Source organism: Bicyclus anynana, chromosome 3 (genome assembly GCF_947172395.1).
Source record: "Bicyclus anynana chromosome 3, ilBicAnyn1.1, whole genome shotgun sequence".
Taxonomy (NCBI): domain Eukaryota; kingdom Metazoa; phylum Arthropoda; class Insecta; order Lepidoptera; family Nymphalidae; genus Bicyclus; species Bicyclus anynana.
Window position 1 is genome coordinate 17,768,536 of NC_069085.1, and position 23,206 is coordinate 17,791,741.

The 23,206-nt window shown below is 39.9% G+C and overlaps 4 protein-coding genes and 1 non-coding gene across 7 annotated transcripts; 2 read left to right on the forward strand and 3 right to left on the reverse strand.

Moving 5' to 3' along the window:
• Positions 1-800: 800 nt before the first annotated feature.
• LOC112047943 (homeobox protein PKNOX1-like) lies at positions 801-5,896 on the reverse strand. Of its 3 annotated transcripts, XM_024085265.2 has the most exons (6): positions 5,468-5,896; positions 4,113-4,384; positions 3,417-3,704; positions 2,749-2,954; positions 2,017-2,107; positions 801-937 (listed from the first exon to the last, which is right to left on the reverse strand). In XM_024085265.2, exons 1-6 carry the CDS (start codon positions 5,481-5,483, stop codon positions 827-829), a joined length of 984 nt encoding a protein of 327 aa, XP_023941033.1. In that variant the 5' UTR covers positions 5,484-5,896; the 3' UTR covers positions 801-826. The 3 variants fall into 3 exon arrangements, with proteins under 3 accessions (XP_023941033.1, XP_023941032.1, XP_023941031.1); XM_024085264.2 differs by lacking the exon at positions 801-937 and having other exon boundaries at positions 1,098-2,107; positions 2,749-2,951; positions 5,468-5,889; XM_024085263.2 differs by lacking the exon at positions 801-937 and having other exon boundaries at positions 1,098-2,107; positions 5,468-5,889.
• A 732-nt stretch (positions 5,897-6,628) lies between these two features.
• Positions 6,629-10,878, reverse strand: LOC112047945 (adenylate kinase-like). Its single transcript, XM_024085267.2, has 4 exons — positions 10,666-10,878; positions 9,308-9,466; positions 8,425-8,565; positions 6,629-7,972 (listed from the first exon to the last, which is right to left on the reverse strand). The coding sequence occupies exons 1-4, from the start codon at positions 10,876-10,878 to the stop codon at positions 7,580-7,582; spliced, it is 906 nt and encodes a 301-aa protein (XP_023941035.1). The 3' UTR covers positions 6,629-7,579.
• A 4,424-nt stretch (positions 10,879-15,302) lies between these two features.
• On the forward strand, positions 15,303-17,775 carry LOC112047933 (uncharacterized). The gene is made up of 3 exons (XM_024085244.2): positions 15,303-15,597; positions 16,396-16,623; positions 17,452-17,775. The coding sequence occupies exons 1-3, from the start codon at positions 15,303-15,305 to the stop codon at positions 17,655-17,657; spliced, it is 729 nt and encodes a 242-aa protein (XP_023941012.1). The 3' UTR covers positions 17,658-17,775.
• Trnai-aau (transfer RNA isoleucine (anticodon AAU)) lies at positions 17,218-17,291 on the reverse strand. The gene has a single exon. It is a non-coding gene; the product is annotated as a tRNA-Ile (tRNA).
• Positions 17,776-18,039: 264 nt separating the features above from the next.
• Positions 18,040-22,949, forward strand: LOC112047948 (calcium and integrin-binding protein 1). The gene is made up of 5 exons (XM_024085272.2): positions 18,040-18,249; positions 18,336-18,370; positions 18,586-18,833; positions 19,687-19,888; positions 20,440-22,949. Exons 1-5 carry the CDS (start codon positions 18,199-18,201, stop codon positions 20,459-20,461), a joined length of 558 nt encoding a protein of 185 aa, XP_023941040.1. The 5' UTR covers positions 18,040-18,198; the 3' UTR covers positions 20,462-22,949.
• The last annotated feature ends 257 nt before the right edge of the window (positions 22,950-23,206 follow it).

Below are 23,206 nucleotides of genomic sequence, written 5' to 3' on the forward strand. Positions count from 1 at the left end.
GCTAGGAATGTCGCTATTACTTTAACAGTAATAAACCACGCTTCACGCTCCTTAGGGCTCCTGCACACGGGCCACGGGCTACGACCACAAAAAGCCGCTACCGGCATATTAAGTTTTGATAAATTTTATATGGACGCCGCAAACACCACACGCTACAATCGTCGCTGCTCGTCTTGTGGTCCGCACCGGCCACTAAACGCCGACACAAAACGCTGATACACGCCACTCGCGCTATTATGATACTGCATGTATGGGTAAAAAAGTAGCAGCCACCGACCACAAGAGTAGACCACCGGCCACAAGTGGCTGTCGCACGCTTCAGCTACTTTTGTGGCCCCTTCTTGTTTCTTTTAGCGGCGTTTGTAGCTGTAGCGTGTGGCCCGTGTGCGGCGACACTTAGGAGTGAGGCCCACACGATTTGTCTAAAGAACACTGCACAAGATTGGCCCCACTGTGCTATAGAACTGCATCTTTACCCGCGCAGTCCAGGGAGACGCGGTATGATATGACGACAGCGTAGTGATATATAACGATATGAGGGCATGAGAGCAACAGCGGTACTATAGCTTGGCAACTTCCTGATGATGCGCGCGGGACGGGGGCGTGCAGCGATGAATAAAAACCCACGACTGATGCACTTCACTTCTCCGCACGCACGATTTCCAACCCGCGCAGATCAAAGAACTTGCCAGACTATAGTAGCAACATGCGTTAGCAGTTCATGAATGAAGAATGCACTTCACCCACTTTTGTTCTCTTACACCCGCGCTACGCGGACGAAGACATGATGTGGCATGGCTGGCATGGTTGGCATACAATATTTAGTTTACAAAGGTAAAATTTCCTCTTGTTCCTTTTCGCGTTGTCTCACAGCCACCGCAGTCTCCACAAGCAGGTACAAGCATTTGAACTTGTCCTCCCTCTCCGACGGCACCACCTGAAGTGACCCCGTCTTTTACTGAACTACCCGCATTATGTAACGCTGTGCACATATCTTGACAGTCAAAATTTGTCAAAAAATTTAAGTATTCACCAACAAGATAATTAAGTGGGAAAATTTGGTATAATTATCAAGACATTTGCACAGTTTGAAATGTAAATTTTGAAAATTCAGGTGATGCCGGCGTTAAAACATTACAAAATCATCTTGTTTGTATGTAAAAATGAAAAGCATTTCGAGATCACAAACTATTTATTATGACACTAAACACAACAATCATCTCTCCGATAGGACATAATCATTATTTCCTTAACTGTAGTTTTTATTTATAATAATATACTCAATGTACACCGTCTTTACAACGTTAATTGAAGACATAATATAGGCATGCTTTAACACCGACGTCGCCTTTTCCTTAATTTTAATTAAGTAGGGAACAGATTATCACGCAAAAAGACATGTTACATGCTATATCTGAAGAAACGCAACAAATTAATTCTGAGTAAAATATAGTCAACTCTATGAGCATTTTATTAGACGTCGTGTCAGACACTCGTTAAAAAAACGAGTCATGAGATCCCTGATCAGATCTTTAATAGGACATGATCAACTAGCATGCAGTGGGTGTTTAAATTAATTATAGCAGCTGGCCTGCAGCTTCCTCCGCTTATATGAAGCGTAGTTCTTACAAAATTTCATCTCCTTTATCACTAACGTAGGGGTAAATATTTTCCTTCCTTAATAAACCCGTTTGCAACATAGTGTTAGCTAGCGAGTAGTATGGGGTGTTCGTTGATCATTATGTCAGTCAGTTAGTTATCTTTGTAAGAGTTTTCCATGGTGGCGAAAGATAGCCCACCATACTCATACAAACAGCGTCTCAAACAAGACGTCTTTAGGCGAATAGACATTTTGATCTTCTAAGTGTGGGACCACATTTCGGTGGTGGCCACCTCGAGTTCGACGGCAACAGGCGGCGGGGCCACGGACATAGCGGGCTGAGCTGGTGGAGCCACGGGATCGGCTGGCTGAGGCAGCGGGGCCACGGGCACAGCGGGCGAGTGCGGCGGACTCACCTGCCGCAGAACCGGCGCCTGGGGCTGCCAGCCGCCCACGTCTCCTGTCACGATCTCACCGCCGCCCTCAGTCATTGTTACCACTGTTGTGCTGAAATTATAGAATTCTAGAAGACTCCAAAAATATACAAATGATTTGGACATTGGCCTCTTTGAAACAGAACTCGTATCGACTACTACAGTGACGATCATGTCTGTAGCGTTACTTGACCAGAGTGTAATACAAACACAGGTATAAGTATGAGGCTTAACACCCATGCCTCAAGTTCAAGAGCACATAATAGAACATGTTCTAGGCGAACTCTGCAAGTGTTGCTTTTTAAAAGGTGATGCTTTTCACATAACATATTCAGGCTCATTCATCTGCTGGATTTGTCACTACTATAAAAACACATGTCTGGTATAGATAATGCTGTTAATTTTAACAGAGAGATCCTGGGATCCTTTCCCGGCTCGGGTGTGTTAGAACTTTTCCAAATTGGCTCATCCCCTCTTCTATGGAGGGAGGACCCTGTAGTGAGCCGTCAAAACAGCCTGGTAATTGATTAAATTGGCTCATCTCATCTCGTGGTCATCCGAGACGTTTCATATCCTCAATCAACCTAGTGGGGTGTCGTTAAACACTGTGCATTCGTACGTTCAGGATTCCATGGACTCTTCGATCTAGTGCTCCGCCCATTTAAGTCATTGCATTGGGACCTCTGTTGGATTTCGAAACTACAAAAAACTAACCCTCTATGGTCCGTTTGAAAGTCTTGCTCGGCCCCATAGCGGATGACCGACTGCCACACGGAGGGGTCGTACTTGACCTCCTCCTCACTGAGCGCGCTGGAGTAGCCCTCCTCTGCGTCGGGGAGCTCATCGCCCTCGCTGCGGTATACAAGCAGCCCGTCGCCATAGTGCACGCCACCGATGCCGCGCCCATGCTCCATGCTCTGCTACCAAACACATAACACGTTAAAATTTTCAGATCATCATCACCTATTTGGAGGCTCCAATCTGCTGATGGATTCTGGGCGTCACTGACCATGTTTACTTTATGTTTAGCGTCCTAAATCCTATCAGTCAGTCTGTGTAGATCAAGTTTGGGTCGAGGTTTCCCTGGGAAAGCTTTGCTCAACGAACGAAGTTAGAAATCGATGTTAAATTGGTGAGTAAAGCCTAGGAAGCCGATATGACGTTACTAAGACGAGCGTGCCAGCACAGTCCTCAGCAAAAACGCACTCAAAGAAGTTTATATTTCTAACAAAATGTTGGTAAATAAAGTGATGGAACCACAGTCTTTAAAAGAACCCCATATCTTAGGACCCTCGCTAGGATTACACCCTACACAAAACGCTGTTAATAATTGAGGGGACAAACAGGTTGATGTAGGCTAGTCCCCGCTAAAACAAACTTACCTGAACATCCACATGTTCCCATCCACCGACGCTCACGTTGTTGGGCAACATTTGCATACCGGAAGTGGAGGGCGCTTGCAACCCAACCATCGGGCCCACGCCCATATTCATGCCCAAATTGCCAATGTTCACCATGCCCATGTTGACGCCAACGCCCATGTTGACCATGCCCACGCCGGACTGTTTGCGCCCACGACGCGAGATTGTGTATCGGAGGGGATCGTGGCCTTCACGACGGATCATTTCTGGCAGGATGCGCCGACGGGCGTTGATGAACCAGTTGCAAACCTGACATTGATTTAAAAATTAGTAATTACGAATACTTTATTGGTCTAGCGATTATTTATATTTGGCTACGAATTAAGAAGTCACAATTTCTATAACCTCGAGAAATAATTCGGAGATTGACGAATAAAGGTGTCACATCTCTGTGCCATTATACATCATTAAACTAATCCTACATTATCATCAAATTCATCACTGTTCGTATTAGGATTAAAATATATTGTAATTGAATATTGTGAAGTGGATATATTTAAAGACGCAGTGGGTTTTTTTATCGTTAAAATTGACTGACAAAGCCCGATAGTCATTGAAAAATCATCACCTAAAAACACCATGCTGCCCTTTGTTTATCAGCCTGGTAGGAAGGCGTTCCCACGAGGCTAACTTACTGTAAAACTGTCCTCTATTTACCTGTAAAACAGTCAAGTTGGCCTCCTGACTCAAAGCCAGCTTCTCAGCGTCGCTCGGGTAAGCGTTGTACCGATGGTCGTACAGCCACCTCTTCAGGATCCTCACGGAGTTCTTCGGAAGGTTGCCTCGCCTCTTCCGCACCGAGCCGACGATGATGGCCTGCGGCGGCGGCAGGCGAGGCTGGAGCACGCTCAGCGGACGGACATCCGTCTCCCAGTCGTGGATGATCTCTTGCTCCTCCGTGGAAGACGTGGATGGAAAGCGATCTCGAGCTACAACGTGGAAAAATATACATTCTCATAATTACCAACCTATTTTAATATATTACTGCAAGACCTTATGTTGCGTTTTGTGGCAAGACCACGCTTCCAAGATGAAGAGTTTCCACTGTAATCCAATACCGGCGAAACAACACCTTAGTGTGATAATGACTCTGTAATTTAAAGTGCTGCAGTGCTTCCTATTTCTGAGCAGCTATTGATAATTTCTTTGAAGAAAAAAAACCTTTTTTCTTAGTCTGTTTCAAGTGTCGAACTGAGAACCTTATGGATAGAAGCTACTTAGGCTAACCGCTGAACTATCGAGGGAATCATAGAAACATTAGGTACTTAGCTAAGAAGTCAGACTTGCCGACCAAGTGTTGGATTCTTGCCCGACTATTACGTCGCCCACTTCTAGGTTTTCGCATATAATTGGAGAGGTAAAGGAATATTGTTTGACTAAAAGCTAAGCTCTATTGTAAAATGGCACATATTATGGGCTCGTGCTTGAACTTAGAAACATCCTTGGAGTCAAGAGTGGGAAGGTCATTCTATTCTATACTACAGCCTTTCTTGATGAATACTGTTTACCAACAAAGAAATTAGAAATGAAAGTGGAAAACGCATGTCATTTCATAACTTATTTATTTTAAATTATGTATGGTTTGTTCATAAAGTGTTATATAAAATATATTAACCATATCTAATTGTTCTAATAATTATATGAATATAGCCAACATAGGCTTAATTTAAACTTTAAGGTTGCCATACAAATAGAAAACAAGCAAATTATATGTATGGAGATGTAACATTAATTAAAACCCCATAGAAGAAATTGAACTGTCCTTAGGTATTTTTCTCTCTCTCTTTGTAATAGGTACAACCTACCTATAACATTCAAAATGATGTCATATCTGCATAACTTTTAATGCTGTCATATTAATTTTGAACTATTCCTTCAACTCTCAAAACTTCATGACTTACATAAAGTTTTGAAGGTAAATGAATTTGCGCCATATCAACACTGTGACAATAGAATTGAGTTATGGCTTACATGTTAAAGTTTCAAGTTTAATTTTATAAAAGTGAACTTACGTAATTTGATCTTCATGACTTTTATGACCGATTTACGGAGACTGGCGAATTCTTCCAGGGTAGCAGTTACTTGGAAACTCTCAAAAAAGTACACACTTTGTGACCCGCGGCGTGTGATCGCTAAAAATGTACTGAACTTTTGTTGATTATGAAAATTTTTGTTTTCAAAATCGGTGCGCGTTCTATGACAAATGACAACGACGCATGTCGATTGTCGTGGTGAAGCTTAATTTGAAAATTTCAAATAAAGGAAAAAAACCTTTGCAGCCAGGGACATTTTACAACAAGAGTTTATTAGAAAAAAGTTTTTATTAGGTACCCACCAATTATTTTTTAAATTACCTAAGTGTAATTGATTTTTAGTTGCTGTTTATTTTTCAAATAGACTTAAAACAAAATTTCGAGATAACGAATAGTCTGAGATCCGCATTAGAAACCACCTTCACCCATCTGTTTATTGGATAAAGGGGTTTTAGGTACTTGTACCGACTCGTAAATCTATGGTTTTATTTATCAATTAATCAATCAATTAACATATATCTAATTTAGTATTTTTTTAAATATTTTGTGAATAGGTTGTAAAAATATTTTGTGAAAAGGTTGTAATTTCCTGGCTAAACTGTTATCAACTATCATTAATAATACACATCTTAGACAATTAGAAACGACCTTCACTTATCTGTTTAACGGATGACAAGTGTTTTTATTTATATCGAAATTAGGATGTTAAGATGTTAGTAGGTTACCTCAAAAACTCTTGGCCAAACTAACATTAATGATAATTAACAATAGTTTGAGCAGAAAATTTTGACTAAAACTACTCGAAATAACACTTTTCATTCAATAAACTGATGGGTGAAGGTCGTTTCTAATTGGGATCTTCTACTAGAATGCCTATTTTTAAACGACTTCAAAAAAAAGAGGAGATTCGTCGGCTATTTTTTTATGTATGTTCACCGATTACTCAAAGACGCCTGAACCGATTTGAAAATTTCGAAAAATAAATTCGTATTATGTTCTACCTACTGATCAGTTTGATCAGGCGGTGCTAAACCGGTGTCATATTAATTTAATTGTTACCGGTAATACCTAAAATGTAATATTGCGTAGCACATGAGACGATGTTCCGAAACGTAACAAAGATTGCATCGTATTGTATCTACACACCACTGATTGTGAAGTGCCTTGTTTGGTTTGTCACTTAACGCAAGGTAGGCTAGCAGGGACCTTAAAGGACCTGCCTACCTGATTGTTTCCTTAGTAAAAATAGAAGATGAAATAAAAAGTCATAATTATTAAACCATATCATGTAATAGGTATAATAAAATTAATAAATTACATAATAACAATACCGTAATATCGAAGCGAAGGCCACACCTACACAATCGTCCGAGCTCGGACACAAAATAGACGCATTGCTTTAGCCTTGGTTTCATAGAAAACTATTTCAAAATCACTACGCGCCCGCGTACGCAAAATATCGGACGCATACAGTAACACGGACGCTAGATGGATGCGCTACTGAGACCACGGACGTAAATTTAGTAGACATCTCATTGATTCATAACTATTTCAGTTAGATGCACACACTGTATTATTCTCAATAAAATTAGATTTATATAGATAGTCGCAGGATTCGTAAGCCGTTTTATGTGCCCCGAAAAAGGAGTCCTTGACGTATCGATACACTACGATTAGTATGATTGTTTAAATTTGTTATTTGTTGTTGGTGTTGCGAGTCTATTGGTTATTAGTCTAAGGGTAACAATGTTTGCATATACATCGGACCCCAGCAATATTAGTACCCTGTAGCTTTTAGGGATCTACCAGTAGTTCAAATAGGGGTTTGTGAAAAAAAGAAATTCACGCATTATCGGAAAAAAATATTTTCAAAAGTAAGAGATTAAATTACTTTCAGTGGCATCATATAGGTGGTTCGATACTAGCATAGATTCAAAAGCTAAAATAGGATGCACAAATATGTGCATGACACAAATTATTAAGTTTATATATAAATAATTCGGGACGCATAGATTAACGGCGAACGGTATCTAGCTAAACATTGGTCCATAGACTTAAGGCGTTGATCGATATAAAACTATCACAAAACCGCTACGCTTCTTGCAAGTCTGATGGCAAAGTAGACGGCACGGATTCATAGGTGGGTAAGTTATATGAAGGTGTATGGTACGGGGGAGGACTGGTTAAGGGTGCATCGGCCACGGGTGCGTTGACCACGGATGCGTTGCCAACGGGGGCGTTGGCCACGGATGCGTTGGCCACGGGGGCATTGACCATGGATGCGTTGGCCACGGGTGCGTTGGCCACGGGTGCGTTGGTCATGGGCGAGTTGGTTGCGGGTGCAGAGGGTGAGTTGGTTGCCGGTGCAGACGCCGAGATAGGTATCTGCAGCTTGGATTGTCGTCTTTGCCCCTTTTCTATTGTATCAAAGAGCATTTGCTTGAGTGTCGTTGCCAATGCCTTGGGGTTGCTGCTGCTGTCCAGCTGTGGAGAATTCTAGATTTAACAATAGGTACCAAACATATAATAAACTGAGTTTGAGCATTCTTATGAGACACAAAGTTAGCGACCATAGTTTACATACGAATCGTGATAGTACTCGTAGATTTATGCAATGTCTACAAACTTAAATTATTTATTATTATTTACAGTCATAAATAAAAAAGTAAATAGACATATTATATAAATCATCCATCGCATTCCTTTAACAAAAACAGCAAAGGTAACCGACCAACCGACTCCAATCTGGTAGTGGATCAACTATAACCTCATAGATATTTAACAAAAAAAAAGTCAGCGAATATTTTATTTACGTAGTCATCTGACCGGCCGGTCTTATCGAGACAGACCGCAATGTAACTATTTCTTATCAATATTAAATAACCGATGAGGGTATATATTTCTAATGCCAGCTCTTAGACTATAATAGGGCTAACCGTAATAACGTGTCCTCCAAACCGCTTGTGCACACTCTTGACCTTGTTCGCCGCCTCGCGCACGATCTGCCTCGCCGAGCTGATCTCCGCCGCCGGCCGCCCCAGCTCCGACAACTTGCTCTGTAGCCTGCTCGCTGCTACCTGTAATATGACGTCATTGTACTGCACTATAGCTGCAACAGCTCTCGAAAATTTATTTTGAGAGAGCCGCCACCCAGCTCAAATAATAAGTGGTTGCCGCTTGCAACTACACCCCCGATCCCAACGCCGATCGTAGATCCAAAGGCCCGAATCCTTTACGATCCTGACATGACATAAAAACCAACAATGCTTCCCAGGCAACACAAACACAAGTTACACGACGTCTTCGCCGGCGAAGACGAGGTCCCCGATATCTGACATCACCCGACGTGGGTTTTTTAACTCACGATCTTGGGGACGCCCGGACTGGTACACTCAGGCTAAATCACCCTTTCAGAATGGCCCTTGGTCTTATTTAAAAGATATTCATGGCAAATATTTTTTTTTAAATTTTGTATCTGTTTTCTTTGTCTAAAATTTCACAGGACAGTAACAGAGAATTTGGAGATTTGACCCACTACGCTGCCCCAGTGCGGGTTGGTGGCGCACCGCAAAAAGAAGCTTAAGTAGGTAACCGTACCTACATCAATGTACTTAAACTCGCGAGCCATATATTAAAGGTTTATTTATGACTAGCGGAACGCGTAGTTTCCATTCTCATTGGAATAAGGGATTAAATATAGCCTGCGTTAATGTAACTTTCTATTGGCGAAAGAGTTTTTCAAATCGGTTCAGTAGTTTTTAAGTTTATTCGTTATATACAAATCTTTTCACTTTAAAACGTGCTCAGTAAATTGCTTACTTCAGTATCCACTTCCAGCGCGACCACCTTCTCCGGCCACTTGACCTGCCGGTTGAACATGTTGGACATGCGAGGGTTCTTCGGGAATCCTACCAGGATGAAGCCTGAGGAGTCCTGCTGCTGGAGCATTGCCTCTTTTATGATGTCTACTGTCAATTGCTGAAACAAATATAGATCTTCGTTATATCTACGTAGTTGCTCGAAATATTTAAGTTTTTTATCAGATTACAAGATGCTTTTTATGCCAATAAATTAAAGGAATAGTCAAACCGCCGACCTACTCGTAAAATTGCTTGAATTAATATATGAGATATATAACAAATGTCACACTGGAATTGGATCATCTTAAAAACCAAAAAAACCCTCAAGAGATTCAGAATTCAGATCCTCAATAGCTCAACGGTAAAGCAATTGGATTCATCACCGAGGGGTGGTGGTTCGATCCACGCCCCGTTGGTCTATTGTCGTACCCACACCTAAAACAGTCTATTTGAACTCGTTGAAGGAGAATGTGAATATTGGTAATAAATATTTAAAAGATATGGCAAATGTTCTTTTTAAAAAACCTTGAAGGCCACACCCTTAACAATAATGCATTATATCGTTCTGCTTGGTGTGATCTAGTTTGCCACTTTGTTAAAACACAGTGTAAGATGATTGCAAAACGAAGATACATAATAATCCTACAGATCATGTGTAGCCGGGAATGCCGAAGACCGTGCCCGTCAGAATAAAGATCACTAGGCAGATGATCTCTCGTATGTCCTCCTAAAACTTCAGCATAAATAAGCTACGGAACGCCTTCTGGCCGTGTCCTGCAGAGCCTCCTTGTGCTTTAATTTGATCCTGTGAGACCTGATCATAATGGTCAAGCTCACCTCTGATATATACTCCTGAGGCTACAATTTGTCAGCGGGAGTGACTGAGGCGCCTTCTCTGCTTCAGCGTGCACTACCACGTTGGGGTTTATAATGATGTAACCCATTAAGGATTTCATTTTTGGAAAGAAACGAGACAGGTGCGTAGATCATCTCTATGATGGTCTACGCACCTGTCTCGTCACAAAGATCATTGACAAGCTCACTTCTGGTATTTCCTTGATTAGATTGCAGCTTGCAAGCGATAAATCATTCTCTGGCTATATCCTTCTAAGCCTCAGTGTGCTCCATCTTGGTCATGGTTTATCCGGATATACTGAAGATCGTACCTATCTTGTCAGCAATATCACTGGCAAACTCACATCTGGTGTCCTCTCCTCCTGTTACTGCAGTTTGCCCCCTGGTCGTACTACCTGATCATAATGTACCCGGTGATGGTAGAGATGGTCGACTAACCTATCTGATCACTGGAAAGCTCACCTCTGGTATATCCTCCTGTGATTGCAGCTTGTCAGCGATTAGGCGTCCCCTGGCGGTATCCTTCACTGCTTCGGAGCGCACCAGCTCTCCGGGCCTGATCATGGTGTACCCGGTCATGCTGGATATGGTCTGCGCCACCGTTTGGTTCCCAGCCCCTGGGACACCGTTCACGAAGATCACTGGCAAGTGTCTTATGGGTGTCATGTCATACATTAGGTTTACCTGGTGAATTTAATTCATTTTATTTTACAAATGGTTTTATTTATATTTTAAACACGATCTTTTTCCCTTCAACTAACTTTCCCCTTAGTTGGGCTGTTAATAGTACAACAGGTAAAACAAATACGACGTACGTTTAACTTTTACTCCAGATATGAGGAGATCAAATCATAAATGATTGCCTCGACATTAACCTTTAGGTTAACTTATTTTAATATTCTTTTCACAGATTACAGCTAGGACCAATTTCTATCTATTTGCCTATGACCAGTTCTTTTGAACAAAACATTTTGGCCGAAGCTGGATAGCCGTCAAAACTAATAATACTTACGTCCTCGACTGGGTTTCTGGAGAAAAAACAACCCATTTTATACAATTGATAAATAAAATAATTTACTAAAATAGATTGCTTATATCAAACAGTATTTCTCAATAAATATTTCTGAAATAAAACGACACATATTTGACAGATTTTCAAAATAAACTGTCTAGATTTTTGACAGCTTTCAATTTAACTGTTTTATAGTAAGGGAATACATTTTAAATGACCAGTAATTACAGTAGTTACCTACTACGCAACTGTGGCATATTGGAAAAATTTTAAGCAAGTACAAAATACAGGATTGAGACGTGCCAAAGAGCGTCAGCCAAATTAGAAAAATAGAATACCAGAATACAGAATACTTAGGTCTTACGTCTTTGTGGAATACTTAATCAAATCCTAGTGATTTATGGTAACGCAAAGGATTTTTGTAATCAATTATCTTCGATGCTCTGCGCAGCCGTCCCCCAATGCGTCGGCCTTAACGCTCAATCATCTCGTAGGACGTAACAATAACAACTGACAACAGGTATGAAGAGGAAGCGATCTCATTAAACAATTTTGCGTGTACATTATTTTGTCACTAGTTACTGGCTATCGTGATTAAGTGATATGGACATTATAAATACAGTGAGTAGGGAATCTGACGGCAGTTTCGTGCATTTTGTTTGAAAGTTTAAATAGAATACTTGCCACCAAAACCATCAAATTGCCTAATGCAGTTCAGAGATTTCATTTCCTATCTGATGATCTATCTACTTGTGATTTTAAATCACCTTCTGCAACCTAGTTTTGGTTTGTTCTTCTCATATTATACAAAAATAGGTTCCTACTCTTTATACTTACGATGCCAGAATTTTTGAAAACTCTTGAAATTCGATCTTTATTTGCTCGTAACAGCTCTAGCTACTTATTTATGGTAGAAGCATGGTAAAATGGTAACTGTGTATAACTTCCAGACTAAACCAAGACAAAAAATATCTAAAAACCGCTGAACGGTGTAAAAGTTCGTCAAATAAAACTGAATAATGTACTTGCAATTTTTAATAACATTGTTTATAGTAACAAAGTCATCTGCCAACAACAAATGCTCCATTGATACATCATCATCATCATCATCATCATATCAGCCGATGGACGTCCACTGCAGGACATAGGCCTTTTGTAGGGACTTCCAAACATCACGATACTGAGCCAACTGCATCCAGCGAATCCCTGCGACTCGCTTGATGTCGTCAGTCCACCTGGTGGGGGGTCGGCCAACACTGCGCTTACTAGTGCGGGGTCGCCATTCCAGCACTTTGGGACCCCAACGTCCATCGGCTCTTCGCACTATGTGCCCCGCCCATTGCCACTTCAGCTTCGCAACTCGTTGAGCTATGTCAGTGACTTTGGTTCTTCTGCGGATCTCCTCATTTCTGATTCGATCACGCAGAGATACTCCTAACATAGCTCGTTCCATCGCCCGCTGTGTGACTCTGAGCCTTCTTATGAGGCCCATAGTTAGCGACCAAGTCTCGGAACCATAGGTCATCACTGGCAACACGCACTGTTCGAAGACTTTTGTCTTCAGGCACTGAGGAATTTCGGACGAAAAGATGTCGCGAAGTTTCCCGAATGCAGCCCAGCCGAGTTGGATTCGACGGTTCACCTCTTTCTCGAAATTGGACCTACCTAACTGGATCATATGTCCTAGGTATATGTATTCGTCTACAATTTCGAGTGCAGCGTTCTCAACTATAACTGGGTGGAGCGATACATGAGCATTACACATTATTTTTGTTTTGCCCATGTTCATTTTCAGGCCCACCTGTTGAGAAACGCTGCTGAGGTCATTGAGCATGGTACTAAGGTCATCCAGAGTCTGTGCCATGATGACTACATCATCCGCGAACCGCAGTTGAGTGATGTACTCGCCATTGATGTTGATGCCAAGTCCGCCCCAGTCCAGAAGCTTAAAGACGTCTTCCAATGCGGCGGTAAATAGCTTCGGAGAGATCACATCTCCCTGACGCACTCCTCGCTGCAACTGGATTGGCCTCGTAGTCTGATCCTGAATACGGACTGACATCGTGGCGTTTTCGTACAAGCACTTCAACGCTTGGATATACCTGTAATCAATTCGGCATCTCTGCAATGACCTTAGCACAGCCCAGGTTTCCACCGAATCGAAGGCTTTCTCATAGTCCACAAACGCTAAGCAAAGTGGCTGGTTATACTCGTGAGTCTTCTGTATAACCTGCCGCAGCGTATGGATGTGGTCTATGGTACTAAAGCCTTTTCGGAAACCGGCTTGTTCGGGAGGCTGGAAGTCGTCAAGCCTATTAGCGAGACGATTCGTAATGACTCTCGAGAACAATTTGTAAACATGGCTCAGCAGCGAGATGGGTCTGTAATTCTTCAGCAAGGTGTTGTCACCTTTTTTGAAGAACAGAACCACCACGCTCCTATGCCACGCCTCAGGCGTCGTGCCCTCGTGAATGACGGAATTGAACAATCGCTGAAGGACTTTAAGTATCGGTTTTCCACCCGCTTTCAGGAGTTCTGCTGTGATTCCGTCCTCACCTGGCGCCTTATTGTTCTTCAGGTGTTTGAGAGCCACACTAATCTCGTATAGGCTGACGTCCGGGATATCTTCGGTATAGTGTCGGGTCAACTTGGCTCTGGGGTCTTTAGCCAAGTTGTCAACAGGCTGCTGGGTAGTCGTGTATAGCTGTCCATAGAACTTCTCGACCTCACTTAATAACTCGGGCTTGGAAGAAATCAGATTACCGTGCTCGGTCTTCAAACGCGTCAGCTGCCTCTGTCCAATAGACAGATCTCTGGCGAAAACTTTCGAGCCGCGATTGTTTTCAATCGCATTTTTAATACGCTCGGTATTGAAGTTTCGCAAGTCGCTGGTTTGCGACTTAGAGATCTGTCTACTGATTTGTCTGAACTTTGTAGATGGACCAACAAACAAAAACACAGCCCCTAGTCCCCGGCAGCCCCGCTATTCCTGGCTCTGGCAGCGGTTACGGTAACGGCGGGGCAAGGGGTGTTAAGAATCTCCGGAAGAGATTCCGCTGCCAACCCCGACGACTAGACCTGGCAACATACAACGCACGCACTTTGAGGTCCGACGAAAAGGTCATCGAGCTGGAAGAAGTTATGAGCAAGTTGCACTGGGATGTCATAGGATTGTCTGAAGTCCGAAGAGAGGGGGAGGGCTCGATAATCCTTGAATCCGGCAACATGCTCTACTACCGGGAGGGCGACCAACAGTCCCAGGGTGGTGTCGGATTTATCGTTCACAAGTCCCTCGTGAACAATGTTGTAAAAGTCGAGAGTGTGTCGAGCAGGGTAGCGTTCCTGGTCCTCCGAATTACCAAACGGTATTCGTTGAAGGTTATACAGGTTTACGCACCGACCTCGACACATCCCGACGAGGAGGTAGAGGTATTGTATGAGGATATTTCTAAAGCCATACATGCCTCAAACTCTCATTACAATGTTGTGATGGGGGATTTTAACGCAAAGCTGGGCGAACGTAGCGGTTCAGAGTTGAAAGTGGGACGATTTGGGTATGGGCAACGGAACGATAGGGGCCAAATGTTGGCTGACTTCATGGAGAAGGAGGGCCTCTTTATGATGAACTCCTTCTTCAAGAAGCCACCACACAGGAAATGGACCTGGATGAGCCCCGATGGTTCCACGAAAAATGAGATTGACTTCATCTTGTCTACCAAACGGCAAATATTCAACGATGTTTCTGTGATCCATAGGGTGAAAACCGGTAGCGATCACCGAATGGTTAGAGGCACGTTGAATATCAACGTTCAGCTGGAACGGTATCGACTGGTGAAGTCTACGCTCCGACCTACTCGTGCCCATATCCAAAACCCCGAGTCCTTTCAACTAGAACTGCAGAACCGCTTTGATTGCCTAGCAAATTGCGAAACTGTGGACGATCTGAACAACAGGTTCGTGGAAACTGTCCATTCCGTTGGGTCTAAGTTCTATAAGACCCACCGTACGAAAAGAACCAAAAAGTTCTCAGACCATACACTTAAACTCATGGAAGAGAGGCAAGAAATGAGATTGCAGTCTTCAGCAGATGCGTCAAAATACCATTGATACGCCCATACCTAAATACAATTTGATCGAGAAATGCCACCGTTCCACGCTTGGCATAGCTGCCAAGGCGAACTTCACTTCTCTGATTAGTTGCCAAAGACTTGGCATAGAGAAGAAGGCCCTGGCTTTGAACTTCAGCCCTGAAATGGCTTTGAGGAGCGGTGAACCTTTGGAATATACGTGTGAAGTGCTGAAATGCGCTGAAGCTGAAGGCGGCTTGTCTTTGACTAATGATACGAGATATGATTACTACAGCATATACGGGAAACCATTGCGTGAGTAAAGAAATCTTTGTAGGGTTTTACTTTTGACAGTTATGTTTGTAAATATTTATGTTTGATTGTGGCATCGTAGCTGCTAAATGAATTGGCCAATCGTGATGTGTTTTTAGTTTTGTAAAACTAACGTGATTATAATATGCCTACCTACCTATTGGCATTTTCAGCATAAAACTTAGACCATTTAAATACCAGGACTTGCCTCACTAACCGTTATCCCTCTGGCAAAGATCAAAAATCTATGATCTAACGCGTTTATAAAAACCGTTGCTATAGAATCGATGTTTCATTGTTGCAATCATTTTCGTCGTGTAAAGAGCTCCCTAAAAGTGCCGGTTTGTGTAGTTAAATATTTTCGATGTTTGACTTTACCTCGTCCCCCTTAAAAAACGACAGACAATTTTGTTCGTGAATTTGAGTGCGATGCATCTCCATTTTCTAATTCCTCTATAGCATAAAAAGAAGAAGAAGAAATAATTTATTTCACACAAAAGTCGTTATTATAGCTAGTAAGTTCGTGACTATCAAAAATTAAAAAAAATAAGGCTATTAGAAAACGGTGATATCTTTGGAATGTCTTATTGGATCTTCATCGTATAAATAGCTAAAAACCATCATATCATAAATAGTATCTAGGTAGGACTCGCAAAGGCCACTGACCTCAGAAGTAATAAAAATACTATGTGGGTGGGTGTGGGTGCCCATTAAACGAATTTACCATGAGTCCCAGATAGTAAAGCCAGTTTATAGCCCTGAGGAAGTCCTTTTACTTATTAAAAACACTTACTTTTGCAGCAAATGTGAACTCCACCTGTGTTCCGGCCGCTGGCATGTTCTTCTTGTTACTCAAAAAGCGGAACTTCACCCAAGTCCAGGCTAGCTGCAAGGAAATCAACGGAGTGTTGGCCGACGTGAGCAGCGAGCAGCGTACCGACGCGTTGGGCCAGCTGCTGACCAGCGCTGGCATCTCCGCAGCATATGTTGGCATGTGGAGCAAGAACGACAGCGTCTTCTATAGCAATAGTCAGTAGTAGTCAGTCAGTTAGTAAATGATTGCAAACAAAAAGGCTTATTTTGCAAAGATGCTTTCCAACACTTCGATCTTCCTACAATAAAATATATAGTCGCCTTTTTAGGACAAAAAATCATACCTACATATTGCGGCTGTAAATCCTAATACTAATCCGACTTCCAAAAACAAAAAATCTTAAGAGAATCGGAAAGTATCGATTCGTTCAAAAAAATTCTGTAGTTAATGATTTTGATCAAAATTGGGGTGTGATTCTGCTATTTTATACTCGCCGATGTAGTATTCGCCTATAACAAGTTTTATTACAATTTGAACTTTATTTTTATGGGATGCCAAAAATAAAATGTCACTAACATCAAAGTTGCCATGGCAATGAGCGGTGTTACATTGCTGTAACTTAATATCTAATCTGCCCCTGCATTCTGTAACTTTACAGAATGCAGGGGCAGATCATCCCAATTCCCAAAAAAGTTTTCGAGAGATTCACCATTCCTAAAAAAAGCGAAACTTTATTTTATCAAGAATTTCTAAAAAAAATATAACAAAAAAGAAAATAATCATGTAGAAAAAATAATCAAAAGATGTAGTGGCCCATGAGGGGATCGAACCCGCGACCTTCGCGTTATTAGCACGACGCTCTAACCAACTGAGCTAATGGGCCAGTTGCCTCAACTTGCGAAATTGAGGATCTTGCATTATTATATCATCGTCTAAAAAAAACTATGATCTTAGATAATTCTTTTTAATCATAATGTTAGATTCTTACTTATTACATAATATACTGCTAAGCCTAAAATTATTTAATTACCTCTTTGTTTTAGACGATGCATTAGACTGCACTACATATCGCGCCTGGGCACCCGGTTTTCCTCGCAGAAGCACAAATATGTCATGTGTAGTCCTTACTAACTCCCGTATGTGGAAAACAGTTTCCTGCAATGTTCGTTATGAAGCGCTTTGTGAGTTGATACCTGGGGGACCATACAAAAGAGGATCTATATTTCCTACAAAACCACGAAATGGTTAGAAACATATTTGCTATTATTTTGCTTTCAGGCGTTATTAATTTATTGTACGTACTTAATCAAATTTTTGGAAAATTGAATACTACTTTTTTGAAAGATGGGTAACATACCAATAAAAACGTTTGGTTTTTGCAGGTACCTCTTACTCAACAATAGTTTTATAATTCATAGATCTATTAAGGTTTTTAAAATAACAGTTATAGATAAGTTATATTTTGAATACTTTTTTATTGTGCTAGTTTATATAAAAAAAATAATGAACATGATACAAAATGATTGCATAAAGAATTTTTTAATTATTATTTTAAAGTTTTAATTATCTTTTCTACATTAGCTTGCAATAACAAAACGAAAGAACTGTCATAAATGACAGTGACAGATTTATATTATTTGAACAACTGTCAAGTTGTCAACTCAAGCAGAATTTTATATTTTCAAAGTAATTTGTACAATTAATGAATCAACTTTTAAAAACAAATTTAAATTCAGCTTACGGCTCAAATTATAGAGCTCGTTTTAAAGGTAAAGTACTGCTTAATAAATATGGGCCAGGGCCAAAGTCAATTCACTGAGGAAGAACTACAAGATTACGAAGTAAGTAAACTTATTTAGCACAGTAAACCACAACAATGAGAGTGACTAATTCCCTTTCTAATAATTGTTATTGAAATCTATTTCAGGATCTGACGTATTTTACTAAGAAAGAAGTGCTTTAGTAAGTGTATAACTTTTACTATTACTTACTATGATTCACACACCTGAAATACCGTATTACTTATCAGGTTCATAAATGTAGATTTTTAAGCTAAAACCAAGTTGCTGTTTGAAAGCATCAGATTTTCGCAGAAATTAGCCAAATAATTCAATTTTCTATTGTTCATAATCCATTTAAATATTGATGATATTTATTATTTTTATATTTTTTTCCAGTGCACATCAAAAGTTTAAAGCCCTGGCCCCAGAGAAGGTGGGTCACAACAAAAACGCTAAGTTGCCAATGGCCAAAGTTCTGCAGTACCCTGAACTGAGAGTGAACCCTTTCCGAGACAGAATATGCAAGGTGTTCAGTTCCAGCAATGATGGGGACTGTACCTTTGAAGATTTCCTCGACATGATGTCTGTGTTGAGTGAAAATGCACCCAAGGCTGTGAAAGCTGAGCATGCTTTCAGGATTTTTGGTTAGTTAACTGTATCTGAATGGAACAGATGTATATTAATATCAATATATAAATGCAAAAGGTCACTTATCACAAAATTTTGAAAACCACTTGATGTACAAAGATGAAATTTGGCATTAGTAGTATATGTCCGCTAAGTTCCGTTTCCTGACATTATAAATTATTTATTATCATTATAAATTAAACACCTCAAAGGAAGAGTGAATAGGCATCTTCTAGGTAAGCGCGCTTCTACTTAGACCAAATTGATGCTTTTGATCAGACTTAGTTATTGTATTCAAATGCTAGCTGTCAATGGCAATGTTGTCAATTATTTGTTACCAATATTAGTGAAAACCGGTTTATGGGCAGCAATAGGGTACCATGCTATGCTTGGAAAGTTGATTAAATCAAATTAAATATAATTAAAACTTATCTTAAAATGGTAAATTGATTGCGATAATAGTATAAACAATACTAGCAAACACCCTGCAGTTTTTTCTATAAAGTTCCAGTTTCTGTGTGAAAAATGGAGAAAACATATGTGAAGATAAACCTTTCTAATGGTAAAAGAATTTTTAAAATTGGTAAAGTAGTTTTTGAGTTAACAACCAAAAAAACAAAAAATCTTATCTTGCCTCTTTGTAATATTACTATAGTTAAGTTACTCATAAAACAATTGAATAATTTTTCACTTCAAAAACAATACCTGGCTGGTGGGTAGCTTTGGCTGTGGCTAGTTACCACACGATTTACTGTTTCAGTATGATGCCATGTAGAAACCGAAAGGTGTGTGGATTTTCATCCTTCTTCTGGTGAGTTTGTTATCGAGGGCTAACTTGTAAAGAATAAAAAAAAATCTTGACTATTACAGATTTTGATGGTGATGACATGATAGGAGTGTCAGACCTGCGAGAAGTGATCGAGCGCCTGTGCGGCCCAGAGCTCAAGCTGAGTGACTCGGAGATACAGCAGCTGGTGCAGAATGTTCTAGAGGAAGCTGATCTGGATGACGATGGAGCTTTGTCGTTTGCAGAGTTTGAACATATTATTGATAAGAGCTCAGATTTCTGCCAGTAAGTACATATTTATTTAGATTCTTTACCTAGTTTAATGGACAACTTTAATTTCAAGTTGCATGATTTAAAATATTCTTACACTATACTAATATTATAAAGCTGAAGAGTTTGTTTGTTTGAATGCACTAATCTCAGGAACTACTGGTCTGATTTGGAAAATTCTTTCAGTGTTAGGTAGCCCATTCATCGAGGAAGGCTATAGGCTATATATTATCCCCATATACCTATGGGAACGGGAACCACACAGGTCATACCGCACAGCGTCAGCTAGTATTAATTATAAATTAAAATATGATCATAGCATTTAAATGTGAGTAAATACTAGGAGTCTGCCCGGAGTTTTTCTCTCTACCATGCAATGGACCCAGCACCTGCACAGTGAATCCATGAAATGCTAAGATATTTGTCTCTCTTCATTCTTAGTTTTTCAAACTTGCATTCAGTATTTTACCATCCTCATTGTTGTTCAAAATTAGTATTGTACTGTCCTCATTGTTGTTCAAAATATCTGTTTAATATATAGTACCCGATTTTTTTATTGTTTTCAGCTCATTCAGAATAAGACTGTGAAGAATATTACAAAACATTCCACTCCACTTTGTCATAAGTGAGCATAATATGAAATATTAAATTTTTATAAAACAAACATAATAATAACTGCCATGCAAGTGATGATATCTAGGTTAAAAGGTTAATAAAACAATGTACTTGTAGAAGCTTAGTTAATATAATAATTTCTAGATTTTCTCAACCACATTGTATTGTAATGATGATTATGAGGTGTTTCACAAAAGTATTGGCATAATATGATGATAGCACCAAACCTATTAAAAAGTGGATGCACAATCATGACCAAAAAATGTCCCCACACAATGAGTGCCAAACTCAACTTCTTGGCACTCAATTTAAGTAGTCGCATTTGCAAATTCAACCTTAAACTCAATCCTTAAGGTTGAATTTGCTCTGAATTTGGGATTTTATTGAATATTGGACTTAAAGGCCTTTAGGTATAATTTTCTTTACCAATAATTTTAAAACTGTCAAAACAAAATTGGCCAGTTTTCAAGTGAAATTTTCTACATGATTGTGCATCCTTTTATTATAAGAGGTCAATGCACCAAACCTGTTAAGTGTTATATGATTTGACGTCTCTTGGATTCTGAAAGTATAGAGAAGACTAATGGAGGCTGGTAATAGGTTTTTTTATCACAACTTGTGTATCTGTTTATGCTAACCTTACATGTACATGAGTATACCACCTTTAGTACATGGCAAATTCATTATATGGGGCTCCATAATATTTTTCATGTTATTATTTAATTTTAATTACTGTAGTAGTTACCAATATTAGTACTACTATTGTGTGCATTTTAGTCAAATATCTAATAATAATATAAATTAGAGAGCTGTGATAGCCCAGTGGATATGACCTCTGCCTCCGATTCCGGAGGGTGTGGGTTCGAATCCGGTCCGGGGCATGCACCTCCAACTTTTCAGTTGTGTGCATTTTAAGAAATTAAATATCACGTGTCTCAATCGGTGAAGGAAAACATCGTGAGGAAACCTGCATACCAGAGAATTATCTTAATTCTCTGGTATGTGAAGTCTGACAATCCGCATTGGGCCAGCGTGGTGGACTATTGGCCTAACCCCTCTCATTCTGAGAGGAGACTCGAGCTCAGCAGTGAGCCGAATATGGGTTGATGACGAATATAAATTAAATATATGCATATATATTTTTTAAAAAGAATGTTTCCCATATTTTTTTATAATATGATCAGTATTCCCATTCCCCTCCAACTAGTCGGGAAAGACTACTAGGAGTGGGTACAACAGTAGACCAATGGTGCGGGGATCGAACCACCACCCCTCGGTGATGAGTCCGACCACTCTCACTGTTGAGCTACTGAGGCTATAATATGTATAAATTACCTGAAAAAAGCATATTTATGATGAAAATAAGATTAATTTTAACAACATATTTATTCCAAGAGATCCTTCTTTCTGGTCTTTGGTTGTGTCTAACTATAGTTAATAGTTGAAAGTATTTGTGCAATTTTATAACTGTTTTTTTTTCACTGTCATTATCACTGCTGGACATAGGCATTTTCCTCCTCGGCTCCTTGCAAACAGCTTTTTATTTATTAATGTTCAATTATTTCTATGCTGGTGTCTTGAGCAGGAGCCTCATATGGGCCTGTGGTAATTTGCTAGTTCTTTCAGTCGCCACTCTATAGTTTCGCCACTGCCATTTATATTACAGTATACTATGCACATTTGCTTACTGTATATAAAAAGTAACAGTTATTCAGTAGCTCACAATTGCTCACTTAAGACAACTTACGTAATGTTAAGTCGATAATCAAATCTCGAATGTATCTCACTTTTTAAACTAGGTGTTTGTGTAAACGTCCTTATGAAGTATAATGTAGTGTCTTCCTTAGTTAATTTTTAGTATTAGAGGTGTGAGCTGTGAGGACCCACTGGTTTAACCTGCAATTGGTCAATGGGTAAAAACAATACTACTATGCTTGTAAATATGTAATTCACAATGAAAATCAATAGTGAATTGGAAATCTGTTTGAAATATAGTATTTTATATTTAATTAAGGGTTCATTTACAAGAGCAGCAACTGCTACCGACGACTGCAGTCGACTGCCGTTGACTGCCGTCGATTGCTCAACTGCCTCAATGAGTATATATGTTTATATACCCATTGAGGCAGTCTATTTAACCCGCGTTAAATGTATTTACATAATTGACTACTAATAATTATAATTTTTTAATATTTTATTTAGGTGAAAAAATTCATCTGATGGGTGTAGCCAGTGGTATACAAATCACACTTATTTTTCTTTAGTCAAATTTATGAATGTTTACCTTCTCAATCCATTGTGTTGTGATGTACCTTTTTGAATTTTATAGAAAACTTTACTTATATAATTTCTCAAGTATATTATAGGATATTATTGTACTCAATGAACTGCCAAATATTTGATAAGATTATATTGTTTAGTGAACTTTAGCTTTTAATAAATAAAAGATATCTTCCACAGAGTATGTCTTTTATTGTAAAAAAATTCTCTTGTTAATCTCAAGCATAAATTTTTTAAACATGAGTTTTAAGGTTTTGCAGATATATATAGCATGAGTAGAGAAGGTGAATGTTCATCATTATCAGCCGGTGGACTTCCACTGCTGGACATAAGCCTCTTGCATGGACTTCCAAACAACAGTCTTGAGCCACCAGCATTCAATATACTTCAGCGCTTCACTGTGACCTACTTGATGTACTCAGTCCAGCTGGGGGGTCG